At 37.1% G+C, this 14317-nt stretch overlaps 1 protein-coding gene across 1 annotated transcript in view; it reads right to left on the bottom strand.

The window, feature by feature from the left end:
* Nucleotides 1-386: 386 nt before the first annotated feature.
* Nucleotides 387-14317, bottom strand: part of LOC110288857 (killer cell lectin-like receptor 4) — a 69267-nt gene continuing 55336 nt past the window's right edge. Inside the window, exon 12 of the mRNA XM_085840856.1 lies at nucleotides 387-522. Coding sequence (XP_085696982.1) covers nucleotides 387-522 — 136 coding nt within the window. The remainder of the gene's footprint in view (nucleotides 523-14317) is intronic.

The following is a 14317-nucleotide window of genomic DNA, read 5'->3' as shown; positions in this document are numbered from 1 at the left end:
AAAATAATGAAGAAAGAAAGAAAGAAAGAAAGAAAGAAAGAAAGAAAGAAAGAAAGAAAGAAAGAAAGAGAAATAAAGACTCAGGCTGGTTATTAAGGTTCTTTATTTACTTCTATTGGTGTTTATGCAAACAAATAATAGAGATTCATCCAAGCTTTGGGGCATCAGAGAAGATCTGTCCAGTCTCCACAAGGAAGGAAGATGGCCTCTGTTCTGTCATGTCACGTTTCAGAGAACATTCCCAAAATCTTCCAGATTGTCTCTCTTTTTGCACTGCAGACTAAGTCCAATGGTCAAAACACTTGTTTGTAAGGAGTAATGAATTATTACAGGAAACAAATGAGAGTCAGAAAATTTCAGTTTTTACCTTAAAACTCATTGTAAAGTCAACCAGGGAATTTATCCAGTCTCTTCCCACAAATACAGATGAATGAATTATTACAGTTAACATTGTCTAGTCTTGTTTTAGATAAGAACATACATCTTCCATCTTTTACATTGTATTTCATTGTGTTTAAGGCACTGAAAAACAAAAATAACAAGGGGCAACTCTTTAATTTTGATCATTCACTGAAATAAGTCATGATTTAAAAAAATCTATTTACTAAAGAAGATAGAATATTTAACCTATTAATCATAATTTTAAAAATGGAATATGTTCCTTTGTATAAGTTCGTTAAAATGAAATGATCTCTATCACAAAAAAATCCCCATCTTTTTCACACATGCAATTTTTGGTCAGTGAGGAAAACCGATTTTCAATATTTCCAAGAAATTATTTTATGCTGCATCTGCCCTCCCACTTGTTGTTATAAATGGTAGGATAAAAGTAAAAACATATGTATAACACACAGAACAGAGTCTTATATGCTCATTGGGTAAGGAGAAAAGGGAAGATTTGAAACACAATCATGGATGAAAGCTTGTAACAATACTTTTGGATTGTTTTTCCCCTTTTCATTACTCACATCCTAGCTAATGGACCTTCACAGAAACATGGCAGTCTGTAGGTTGATATATTACAGGACATAAATAACCTTTTAAATTTTGTATAAATGCTTCAAGATTAAAAAAAATAATTAGAACAGAGAGGAAATTAGCACATATGCTGTAAGAGAATGACTGTGAGTTCTGGGACAGCCTTGGCTATGTAGAACAAGTAGAAGTCAAAAGATAGTTATTTAATAAATAAGATCTTCTTGTATAAACCAATTTAAATCATATCCCTACTCAGGCTGATATATTAGCAGGGGTTGGATCAAACCTCACATTTTCAGAGAAGTAATGCAGCCATTTTTTTTCCTAACAGAGAAATTTGACTAAATAACACACTCAAAGTGAAGATCTTCAATGTTATATTTATCTAGGACTAGTGGACACATTGTAGTCCCAGGATTTTAGAATTGAAGATAGGAGGATTCAAGGTTCAGTGCTAACCTTCCATACACAGGGAGCTTTAGGCTTGACTCAGTTAATGACACTCTTCCAAAGAAGGGAAGAAAATGAAAGCCATCCTTACTACTTGGGATTGAGACTTCAAAGGGACCAGTCATTAGCAAAATATGTCACTGTCTTGAACATTGGGTTTAAGATGAGGAGAAATTGAATATTGATACTTAACATAATTAGGGATGTAAAAGAAACAAGGAATATAAATTAAACCAAGTGTTTTGAGCATAGACATAACAGGTAAAATACATAAGAATGGAAATGCACATGAAATAGTTGTAAGACAGTCTGGTAGGTACAGTTAAAGAATCATGTGTGAATGTTGAATAAAGGCAAAAGTAAGAAAGAATCAGAAGAGAGCAGTTCATAAAAGATAATGACTAAAAAGAATTAAAATTTATATATTCACACAATGATTCAGAGATACATTAGGAGATACATGTGGAAGATACAGAGAAATAGAAGCAAACACAAATCTGTACATAGTACATAACACTCTGCACTAGGCCTTACAAAATTACAGTACAAGAAAGCACATGCCTGCTTGCCTGAGACCAGATGAGGGTTGCAGAAAAGAACTTTGGAAGGTGAAAAAGTGCTCTGTTTTAGTTTGATGGTTTCTATTGCTGTGATGAAATGTCATGACGAAAGCAATTTGGGAAAAGAAAGGATTTGTTTTGCTTAAACCACCACATTATTGTCCATCATTGAGGAACTTTCTAATTGAGGCACTTTCTCAATTCCTTCCTCTCAGGTGACTCCTATCAAGTGGATATAAAACTAGTTTATAGAATGGTGCTTGAAAATATGTACATATTTATTAAAACTCCTATTTATCATGACTTCCAGTAGATGCATTTATATGCAGACTCAACTTCAAGGCTTGGATTTTTGAATTTAATTGTCAGACAAATAATGAGTCAAACTATTTCACAACTTAAGGACATTACATGTGATTGCACTGTAGGATCCTGAATTTAAAGATATATTGATAGTGATAAGATCCAGAACATTAACCACTAGATACATATTGAATTATTGAGGCTTAGTAGGATGCTACACAATATATTGCTTCACCCTTGAAAGTATTTCTGTTCTAGACAGCTTTAATATTATTATCATTATCATCATTATTATTATTAGGGTTCCTAAGACGTAGCACACGGTGACATCAAACATACTATGAAGCCTAGGCTGCCCACAAATTCATACACTTGTATGATTGTAAGTCTTGAGCTTACAAAAGCAGATGGCTGCAGTGAATATATCTGTGATATTTCAACTTTTATCAAATGAATACAAGAGACAGGATGTATGTAGAATACAAAAGTTTGTATAAGAAGCTATAACTGGTCAAGCAAATATTCATTAATTCTAAACACACATTTTACAGCAAATAAATGAACTTTAAAGGTATAAATTATCCTATGTACAAAAGATAACAAACACTAACCAACCAAATAAGAAATTGAAACCTAAAATTACATATTAGTAATTAAGTGTGCTGTCAAAGCAGTGGATTTTGAAATGGTTGATCCTAGTGAGGACAAACTGTGTATTATTTTTCAGGATTATATATTTGTTTCTGTGTCATTTGAGAAACAGAGAATGATTCCTCGGAACTTAAGAAATGGCATCCATTCTACAAATGAAGCTGCTCTTTGTACCAGGGGAAAAATGGGTTTTGCCATGTTAAGACAGACTTTAGAAGAACGTTTCTTCCCTTTCCAGCTCACCAACCTATTTGCACAGTGGATTGAGAAATGTGGTTAAAACATTTGGTAACTAAGTATTCACAAATCATCAGAGAAGTCAACAAATATGACAAAACATTTTGCTTTTACGTTTCCTTCACCTGTCACACTGAATCAGAGAATGCTTCAGTGCTTCTTAGAAAGAGGAACAAAATACAAGAGGAAATATGGAGACAAAGTATGGAATAGAGATTGAAGAAAAGGCCATCCAGGAACTGCCCAACCTGGGGATACATCCCATATACATTCGCCAAACCTGGAAGTTACTGGTGATGCTGGAAGTGTTTGTTGACAGGAGGACAGAAGGCGGGTATGACTGTCTCACGAGATGTTCTGCAAGAGCCTGACAAATACAGAGGTGGGTTTTTGCAGCATTCCATTGTACTGAGTGTGGAGTCCCTGAAGGAGAAGTTAGAGAAGAGACTAAAGGAGCTGGGGGGGGGTGTTGCAGCCCTGTAGTGAGGAGAAACAGTGTTAACTGGCCAAATCCCTGGAAGTTTCATGGACTGGACAACAAACTAAAGATTATACAATAAGGGAACCATGGCTTCAGCCGTGTATGTGGCTGAAAATGGTCTACTTGGACATCAGGGGCATGTACAGCCCTTGGTCCTGTGGGGATTCAATGCCCCAGTGTAGGGGAATGACAGTGCATGGAGGTAGAAGTGGATGGGAGGGTGATGGAGCACCTTCATAGAAGGAGGAGGAGGGGGATGCAATACAGGGTTTTTGGAGGGAAGACCTGAAGAGGGGATAACTTTTGATATGTAAATAAAGAAAATGTTTTTTAAAAATCAGAAATTCAAGGCCTGTTTGGTAAATACAGTGAGTTTGAACCAAGCTAGGTTAATGAGAATTTATGCCAAAAATAGCAGAAAAATACAGACATTCAACAAGCTCATTGGATCTGCAATGTCAAAGAGAAAAATCTTTAACAAATGATCACCTTTCTTTAACATTGGATTTAAACCAGGGAGAAACATAGTGTTAAATTTATTATAGAAACAGAAAAAGAAGATAAATGAAACCAAGGTTGTCATGAACAGACAGGAGGGGAGAGGAAAGAGGAGTCTGGATTCAGTGTACACATTAGCCAGCCATGAGATTTTAATTGGGTACAATCAATGAAGGATGTGTATTGAATGTGAGCAAGGAGGAAAAGAATCCAGCAGACACTAACCCTTCACAAATACACATGATGCATATAGGCTGCATCATGAGATCTTAACTTTACTCCCATAATGATGCTCACCTAGACTTGCACACAAGAAGCACAAGTGAGGTTCACGCTGCTAACTGGGTTCATTAGAAGATGACATTGTAACAGATATGCAAGCATTTGTTCCTTTGCACTGGAGTAAATGCTTGTGGTGGCTGCAGGAACCTTCTCAACACTGAACTCCCTTAGGCAAACCTCAAGTCTGACTCAAGTAACACCATCATCAGGCAACAGTTCTATAGCATAGTCAAGGTACACAAAGATATCTTAACTTGGATGTAGGCATCTTCTCTCTTTCTGGCACCTCATTTTAAATGTTGCCACTTGCTCTTCTCTGACTGTGTATGTTCTATTTGATGTAAACTAATTTATTAATTCTGTGGCACGTCACAGAGGCAAATACCAGGAACTCAAGTGCTTGGGAGAAAGGGTTCGAATTCTAGGGCTAGTATGTGTGAAATTATAATTTATGTAGAAAAAAATTAATAATACTAATAATCTCATTGATTAAAACATATTAATACGTCTTATAGCACTATTTGTCTTCTGGCCACTTCTGTGACAGCCTGCTTTAGAGTGTCCTTCTAAGAAAGAGGAAGGTATTTTCTGGAACCTAGCTGTCCAGACTGACAGGGTCACATTTATAATATAATTGACCCAGAACCAGAATGGCTATGTTCCGGGGCACTGAAGAAAACTATTTCTGAAAGAGTTATCACTGGGGATATGATTCCTCAGATAGTTTCTGTACCTGCCGATGAAGAAGCTCAGTGAATGCCACAATGTAAATGACATTATGAACAAAACCAGACAGGATCAGTACATAAATCTCAAGAAAAAAGAAACAGACAACAGAATTAAAATCTTGCACATGTAAAATAAGCATGATGGATATCTTTAAAGTGAGAATAGACAACCAGACACCCCTGTCCATAGTCCCAACACCAGAGAGATGAAGATATGTGGATATAGAATTCAATGATAGACAAGGTAAGGTGAATTCTTAACTCAAAATAAAAACAAAATAATAAAATTACTTTTATTTGTAAATTATATAAAAAGAAACTTAACATAGAAATACCTAGGAAAGTTATTAAAGGATACACAGAACTATGCGGTGATTTCCTAAACTTTGTGTTTGTAAAAGGAAATTGACAATCAGAAAAACAGGGAAAAACAAAGGTATTAATAATGCAAGAGGGCTATTCTGAGGATCAAGGACAAATGTGGATAAGTACTGGAAAATAGAGGATGGGAGAGAATAAAGGATGGGTTAAACAAAACTAAGGATGTGTGGAAGGTCTTATGGAAACCCAAGAGTTAATAAGCTTATAGTTGACCAACACAAAACACATTCCATGTGTTCTGAATGATTTGGAGTTTTATGGGTTTTTTTTTTTTGTTGTTGTTTTTTTTTTTTTTTTTTTTTGTTTTGTTTTTTTTTTTGTTTAGTTTGGGTTTTCTTTAATGTGTTTGTTTGTTGGGGGCAATATTTTATTGGGCTTTTGTTTCCTTGATTGATTGATTTTATTTTACCTTTTTGTTTTTTGTTTTGTTTTGTTTTGTTTTGTTTTTGTTTGGGGGAGAGAGAGAAGTAACATGAAGTTGAGTTGGTAGGAAGGTAGGAATGTATAAGGAGTATTTAGAGGGGACAGAACCTGATCAAAATGTATTCTATGAAAAATGTAATTAAAAAATAAAATTTTAACAAGCAGCTGAAAGAGTAGGATGCAGGTACTTACACCCAACCAATGGACAGAAGCCAAGGACCTCTGTGGTAGAATTAGGGAAAAGGTGGAAGCTGAGGAAGAGGCCAACCACTAAACTTACCTAGATCCCTGAGATCACTCAGTTACTGAGACACCAACCATTCAGCATACACAAGCTGTTATGAGGTCCCCTATACAAATACAGCAGAAGACTGACTGGTTTGACCTCAGTGAGAGAAAATGTACCTAACCCTAGAAAGATAAGAGGACCCAGGTAGTGAGAAGGCCTGGTGCTGTAAGTGGGGTGTCTGTGGACATCTTCTTGGAGACTGAGGGAGGAAATGTGGGGTGAGGAGGAGCCATATGGCAGACTGGTAGGGGAGTAAAGACTGGACTGTAAAAACATGATTAGAGAATCATAAATAAATAAATAAATAAATAAATAAATGAAAAATTTAACTTTTAAGAATTACAATTCCAGAATGTAAGTTTTTAAAAGAAAACTAAAGTGCAAAGCACAGAATTCCTACAGAGTTATGACTTACTGGCCAGGGAGACAATAGGTGTCTCCCACAAAGCAAAGGCTATTGTTACTGCCTTTGGTTACCCCTCATAACTATATGGTAAGGCCCTATTCCACACATTGGCATCAAAACAGAGATAAATTAACTTCAAACCAACAAGCAATTGTCTTCACCAGAGATGGCTTTCTAAGGGTTAGTAGGTGCTTTGCAGGTTACAGGAAAGGAAATTTATTAATAATCCTATTCTATACTGGACACTGCATCCTGCAATGCTGTCCTGCTTCAGAACAGGCAGATGTGCCCAGTATTTCCATTATATAGGATAAATAGATGCTTTCTTATTGGAGCTGTGGCCTTTACCACAGGGAAAACATGTTTGGTGTTGTAATTCAAATCAAAAGTCCAAGACTGGGGAAGTCTCAGGCTCTAGGTTGGAATTTGCTACAATTACTATGCTAAGGGGTTAGGGGTTAAATTGCATCCTTTATTTTTTCATTAATTTATTTTTAAAATAATTTAACTCCTAATACAACTGATGAATTTGCATTGAGACATAATGACAACTCATGTTTCAATTGAAATATCAGGGCTCACCTGACACTGTTACAAAACCATAATCCTTTGTTCACTTGTCAATGGTCAGTTGTATTAGAGTCCAACAATTACCTGTTAACTGGATCTCTGTGGAACCCCAAATCGATAATGGTAAGTCTGTTTTCAAAATCTACTGCAGCCATTCTAGAAACCATGATCACAAGGACAAATTAAACAAGAGGACCCTCAAGGTCTTTAACATCTGATTGACTGAGAAGACAGTTAAAGCTGAGCCAGTGCAAATCGGAGAAGGGGTTACTGATGGAAAAACTAAGGACTAAGCAGCCCAACAGCAGTGGAGGACAAAACACCTTCACAGTCACCAGCAGCAACACTCACACTGGATGGCACACGGCAGCTGTCCACGAGCAACACAAAAAGCAAGCATCAGTAGTTTTACCCCAGAAAGTGGCAACTGGAGAGCACGGGCAGGCCCTAATTTTACAAAGCAAACAATGGGAGCTTCAAAGCACCTCTCACGGTGTACAAACACACCTAGAAGGCTTCCCAGGTGATGCTGGCCTGTCTTGTGGAAGCTGAGGAGCAGAAAGGCATTGGTTACTGTCACTGACACTGCTTAATAGAATCCACAAGTTACACCATAAAAGAAATAAACCTAAAACAAAACAAAAATCGGACTCTGTGTGAAAAGCAAAAAACAAAGTAAAGAAAACTAAGTAGTAGCTAAAGAAATAGCGTGTCTTTGGGGTCAAACCATATTTTTAAGGCATGTTAGAACAAACTTTCATTTATCTAGTTGCTAGGCAGGTCAGGCTTTAAAATAATATTGATGGTTCAGCTCTCCTCTGCTCCCTGCCATTTCATGTGCTGGCGGGTGTCATTTTCCTGTCCTTGGCTCTTTAATCCCCATCTTGGCAAACATCATGCACAACTCTCAGTCAGACTTGCACTAGAGGAACAGGGAGAGGGTGTGACACAATTTGGCCTGGGGAAGCGATGCCTGGGCACTATGAAGGGCTGGTGTAAACACTGGGCCTTAGGAAGAGCCTGTCCAAATGCCTGGCAAATGCTCCCACATCATACCTTGCCAGGCTTTCTCAGGCTTCAACACCCTTTACATGTTTTCATGGGCTATCCATAACATAAAGTTCCTAATATGCAATATCATAAATTGCTATTCATTATGGGATTCTGAAAAATAGAATGAGTAGGACAAGTTAAAGCCCTCAGAGGTCTCACACTAATATTTGTATTTCAGCAGATGAAACATTCTTCTTCAATTCATTTTTTTCGATATGTCTGAGTCAAAATCAACTTTTACATAATAGACTTTGTTTCAAGAAAACTGTTAGGATTTTTTTGTCCTATAAAATATGGTACTTCCTAAGTGGAGAAAATGGTGCTGAAGATCATGAAGTTAAATTGCATTTTTAACTTTTATATTTATGGCCTAAACCTGGGTTTCTCTCAACCCCCATCAAAGCAGCTTCTTTAACAGTGGGTAGAAGTCAGTGCAGAGAGGTGTAAATTGGTCAAAATGCTTAGGAGAAGCATTTTATGCTCAGCCCTAAAGGAGACATCTACATCAACTTCTTCCCCTCTACACTATCAGCAAGGCTCAGGGAACACATCAAAGAGGACATAGATAGATGTAGGCACCAGAGAAGGGGAAAAGCTCTGTTAAATGCAGTCTCTGGACAAGATGATTTCCATAAAGATGGGCTCAACATTTTACATATTGATTAATAACGTTTCTTATATGACAAATGCTGGAAAGAAGAGATTCATTCCTTTTTTATTATATTTCCACTGCTGGGCTTCTTTGCTCCAGTGGATAACCTATAACCATGCACCATAATTACAAGACATAAGTTAGCAGGGCACATGTCAGAGCTGATGCAGAGGTAGCCTTTAGGGCATAGTGGGGATAACACGATCACATTTTATTATATAAGAATATGTGAAGTACTGAAGAAAAACAAATATTATTAACAAACAGAATCAGTGAAGAGTTTTCTACCAGATTATAAATAATCATAAAACTTGGAGTCTACAAAACACCTGGAAATGGAAGAGACGCATACATATGTATGTATATCTAAACATTTCTATTTTTTTTCTTTTTTTCATATGTGTATATCTATATACATACACACATATGTACATACATACATGCACGCATGCATGCATGCATGCATACATACACACATAAATTAGTTTACAAAGTAGTGGATTTCCATTAGACTTTTTTTAAATGCCATGTTTTGTTTTTTTGTTTTTTTTTTTTGTTTTTTTTTTTTTTTATGAATACACTGTAGCTGTTTTCAGACACACCAGAAAAGGGTATCAGATCCCATTACAGATGGTTGTGAGCCACCATGTGGTTGCTGAGATTTGAACTCAGGACATCTGGAAGAGTGGTCAATGCTCTTTGCTGCTGAGTCCTCTCTCTGGCTCTCCATTAGACTTTTGATACATCTTCAATTTTGGTTAACCCGTCTCTACTCCCTCTTTTGCCCTATCCCTCATTACCATTCCTGCTTAAACATTAAATGCCAATATTAATTCCCTCTGTTTTTTATATCACATGTGCTCTCTTAGCCCCTCTATTTTTTCTTTTTTGTTTTTTAATTGTTTTATTAGGTATTTTCCTCATTTACATTTCCAATACTATCCCAAAAGTCCCCCATACCCTCACCCCCACTGCCCTAACCACCCACTCCCACTTCTTGGCCCTGGTATTCCCCTGTACTGAAGCAGCTAAAGTTTGCAAAATCAATGGGCCTCTCTTTCCAATGATGGCTGACTAGACCACCTTCTGATACATATGCAGCTAGAGACAGGAGCTCTGGCTGGTTCTGGTTAGTTAATATTGTTGCAGAACCCTTTAGCTCCTTGGTTACTTTCTCTAGCTCCTCCATGTGGGGGGGGGGGGCTGTGATCCATCCAACAGCTGACTGTGAGCATTCACTTATGTGTTTGCTAGGCCCCTGTGTAGCATCACAAGAGACAGCTCTATCTGTGCATTTTCAGCAAAATCTTGCTAATGTATGCAATGGTGTCAGCATTTGGACGCTGATTATGGGGTGGATCGTGGGTATGGCAGTCTCTAGATGGTCCATCCTTTCACCTCAGCTCCAAAGGTTGTCTCTGTAACTCCTTCCATGGGTGTTTATTCCCAATTCAAAGAAGGGGCAAAGTGTTCACACTTTGGTCTTCGTTCTTCTTCAGTTTCATGTGTTTTGCTAATTGTAAATTGTATCTTGGGTATTCTAAGTTTATGGGCTAATATCTGTTATCAGTGAGTACATATCATGTGAGTTCTTTTGTGATTGGGTTACCTCACTCAGGATGATGCCTTCCAGGTCCATCCATTTACCTAGGAATTTCATAAATTCATTTTTTTAATAGCTGAGTAGCACTCCATTGTGTAAATGTACCACATTTTCTGTATCCATTCCTCAGTTGATGGGCATCTGGGTTCTTTCCAGCTTCTGCCTATTAGAAATAAAGCTGCTATGAATATAGTGGAGCATGTGTCTTTTTTACCAGTTGGAACATCTTCTGGATATATGCCCAGGAGAGGTATTGTGGGATCCTCCAGTAGTACTATGTCCAATTTTCTGAGGAACCGCCAGACTGATTTCCAGAGTGGTTGGACAAGCTTGAAATCCCACCAATAAAGGAGAAGTGTTCCTCTTTCTCCACATCCTCACAAGCATCTGCTGTCACCTGAATATTTGATCTTAGCAATGCTGACTATTATAAGGTGGAATCTCAGGGTTGTTTGATTTGCATTTCCCTGATGATTAATGATGCTGAATATTTTTTTCTGGTGCTTCTCAGAAATTTGGTATTCCTAAGTTGAGAATGCTTTGTTTAACATGGAGCCGCATTTTTTAATGGGGTTATTTGATTTTCTGGAGTCCACCTTCTTGAGTTCTTTATATATATTGGATATTAGTCCCGTATCTGATTTAGGATAAGTAAAGATCCTTACCAGTCTGTTGGTGGTCTTTTTGTCTTATTGACAGTGTCTTTTGCGTTGCAGAAGCTTTGCAGTTTCATGAGGTCCCATTTGTCAATTCTCAAACATACAGCACAAGCCATTGCTGTTCTATTCAGGAATTATTTCCCTGTACCCATATCTTCAAGGCTTTTCCCCACTTTATCATCTATAAGTTTCACTGTCTATGGTTTTATGTGGGGTTCCTTGATCCACTTAGATTTGACTTTAGTACAAGGAGATAGGAATGGATCAATTCGGATTCTTCTAGATGATAACCACCAGTTGTGCCAGCACCATTTGTTGAAGATGCTGTCATTTTTCCACTGGATGGTTTTTGCTTCCTTGGCGAAGATCAAGTGACCATAGGTGTGTGGGTTCATTTCTGGGTCTTCAATTCTATTCCATTGGTCTATTTGTCTGTCGCTATACCAGTAGCATGCAATTTTTATCACAATTGCTCTGTAGTACAGGTTTAGGTCAGGCATGGTGATTCCACCAGAGGTTCTTTTATCCTTGAGAAGAGTTTTTGCTATCCTAGGTTTTTTGTTATTCCAGATGAATTTGCAGATTGCTCTTTCCAATTCATTGAAGAATTGAGTTGGAATTTTGATGGGAATTGCATTGAATCTGTAGATTGCTTTTGGCAAGATAGCCATTTTTACTATATTGATCATGCCAATCCATGAGCTTGAGAGATCTTTCCATCTTCTGCGATCTTTTTTAATTTCTTTCTTCAGAGACTTGAAGTTCTTATCATACAGATCTTTCACTACCTTAGTTAGAGTCACTCCAAGATATTTTATATTATTTGTGACTATTGAGAAGGGTGTTGTTTCCCTAATTTCTTTCTCAGCCTGTTTATTCTTTGTGTAGAGAAAGGCCATTGAGTTGTTTGAGTTAATTTTATATCCAGCTACTTCACCTAAGCTATTTATCAGGTTTAGGGGTTCCCTGGTAGAATTTTTAGGGTCACTTATATATACTATCATATCATCTGCAAAATGTGATATTTTGACTACTTCCTTTCCAATTTGTAGCCCCTTTATCTCCTTTTGTTGTCAAATTGCTATGGCTAGGACTTCAAATACATTGTTGAATCTGTAGGGAGAAAGTGGGTAGCCTTTTCTAGTCCCTGATTTTAGTTGAATTGCTTCCATCTTCTCACCATTTACTTTGATGGTGGCTACTGGTTTGCTGTAGATTGCTTTTATCATGCTTAGGTATGGGCCTTGAATTCCTGATCTTTCCAAGACTTTTATCATGAATGGGTGTTGGATTTTGTCAAATGCTTTCTCTGCATCTAATGAGATTATCATGTGGATTTTGTCTTTGAGTTTGTTTATATAATGGATTACATTGATGGATTTTCGTATATTAAACCATTCCTGCATTCCTGGAATAAAACCTACTTGATCAGGATCAATGATGCTTTGATGTGCTCTTGGATTCGGTTAGTGAGAATTATACTGAGTATTTTTGCATCGATATTCATAAGGGAAATTGGTCTGAAGTTATATATCTTTGTTGGATCTTTCTGTGTTTTAGGTATCAGAGTTATTGTGGCTTCATAGAATGAATTTGGTAGAGTACCTTCTACTTCTAATTTGTGGAATAGTTTATGAAGAACTGGAAATAGATTTTCTTTGAAAGTCTGATAAAACTCTGCACTAAGCCTATCTGGTCCTGGGCTTTTTTTTTTTTTTTTTTTTTTTGGTTGGGAGACAATTAATGACTGCTTCTATTTCTTTAGGGGATATAGGACTGTTTAGATCATTAACCTGATTCTGATTTAACCTTATTACCTGATATCTGTCTAGAAATTTGTACATTTCATCCAACTTTTCCACTTTTGTTGAGTATAGCCTGTTGTAGAAGGATCTGATGGTGTTTTGGAGTTCTTTAGGATCTGTTGTTATGTCTCCTATTTCATTTCTGATTTTGTTAATTAGGATGCTGTCCCTGTGTGCTCTAGTGAGTCTGGCTAAGTGTTTATCTATCTTGTTGATTTTCTCAAAGAACAAGCTCCTCTTTGGTTGATTCTTTGAATTGTTCTTGTTTCCACTTGATTGATTTCACCCCTGAATTTGATTATTTCCTGCCTTCTACTCCTCTTGGGTGAATTTTCTTCCTTTTTTTTCTAGGGCTTTTAGATATGTTGTCAGGCTGCTAGTGTGTGCTCTCTCCAGTTTCTTTTTGGAGGCACTCAGAGCTCTGGGTTTCCCTCTTAGAAATTGTGTGCCATAAGTTCGGCCATGTTGTGGCCTCATTTTCCGTAAACTCTAAAAGGTATTTAATTTCTTTCATTATTCCTTCCTTGACAAAGGTATCATTGAGAAGAATGTTGTTCAGTTTCCAGGTGAATGTTGGCTTTCTATGATTTATGTTGTTATTGAAGATCAGCCTTAGCCCACGATGATCTGAAAGGATGTATGGGAAAATTTCAATATTTTTGTATCTGTTGAGGTCTGTTTTGCGACCAATTATATGGTCAATTTTACAGGAGGTACCATGAGGTGCTGAGAAGAAGGTATATCCTTTTGTTTTAGGATAAAATGTTCTGTAGATATCTGTTAAATCCATTTGTTTCATAACTTCAGTTAGTTTCACTGTGTCCCTGTTTAGTTTCTGTTTCCATGATCTGTCCATTGATGAAAGTGGTGTGTTGAAGACTCCCACTATTATTGTGTAAGGTGCAATGTATACTTTGAGCTTTGCTAAAGTTTTTTTTTTTTTAATTATTGTGGCTGCCCTTGCATTTGGAGCATAGATAATCAGAATTGAGAGTTCCTCTTGGAAGATTTTACCTTTGATGAGTATGAAGTGTTCCTCCTTGTCTTTTTTGATAACTTTGTGTTGGAAGTCGATTTCATTTGATATTAGAATGGGTACTCCAGCTTGTTTCTTCAGACCATTTGCTTGGAAAATTGTTTTCCAGCCTTTCACTCTGAGGTAGTGTCTGTGTTTTTCCCTGAGATGGGTTTCCTGTAATCGGCAAAATGTTGGGTCCTTGTGTGTAGCCAGTCTGTTAGACTATGTCTTTTTATTGGGGAATTGATTCCATTGGTATTAGGAGATATTAAGGAGAAGTAATTGTTGCT

Source organism: Mus caroli, unplaced genomic scaffold (assembly GCF_978045245.1).
Source record: "Mus caroli unplaced genomic scaffold, Mus_caroli_1 scaffold_7, whole genome shotgun sequence".
Taxonomy (NCBI): Eukaryota; Metazoa; Chordata; class Mammalia; order Rodentia; family Muridae; genus Mus; species Mus caroli.
This window is presented reverse-complemented; position numbering and strand designations above follow the sequence as displayed.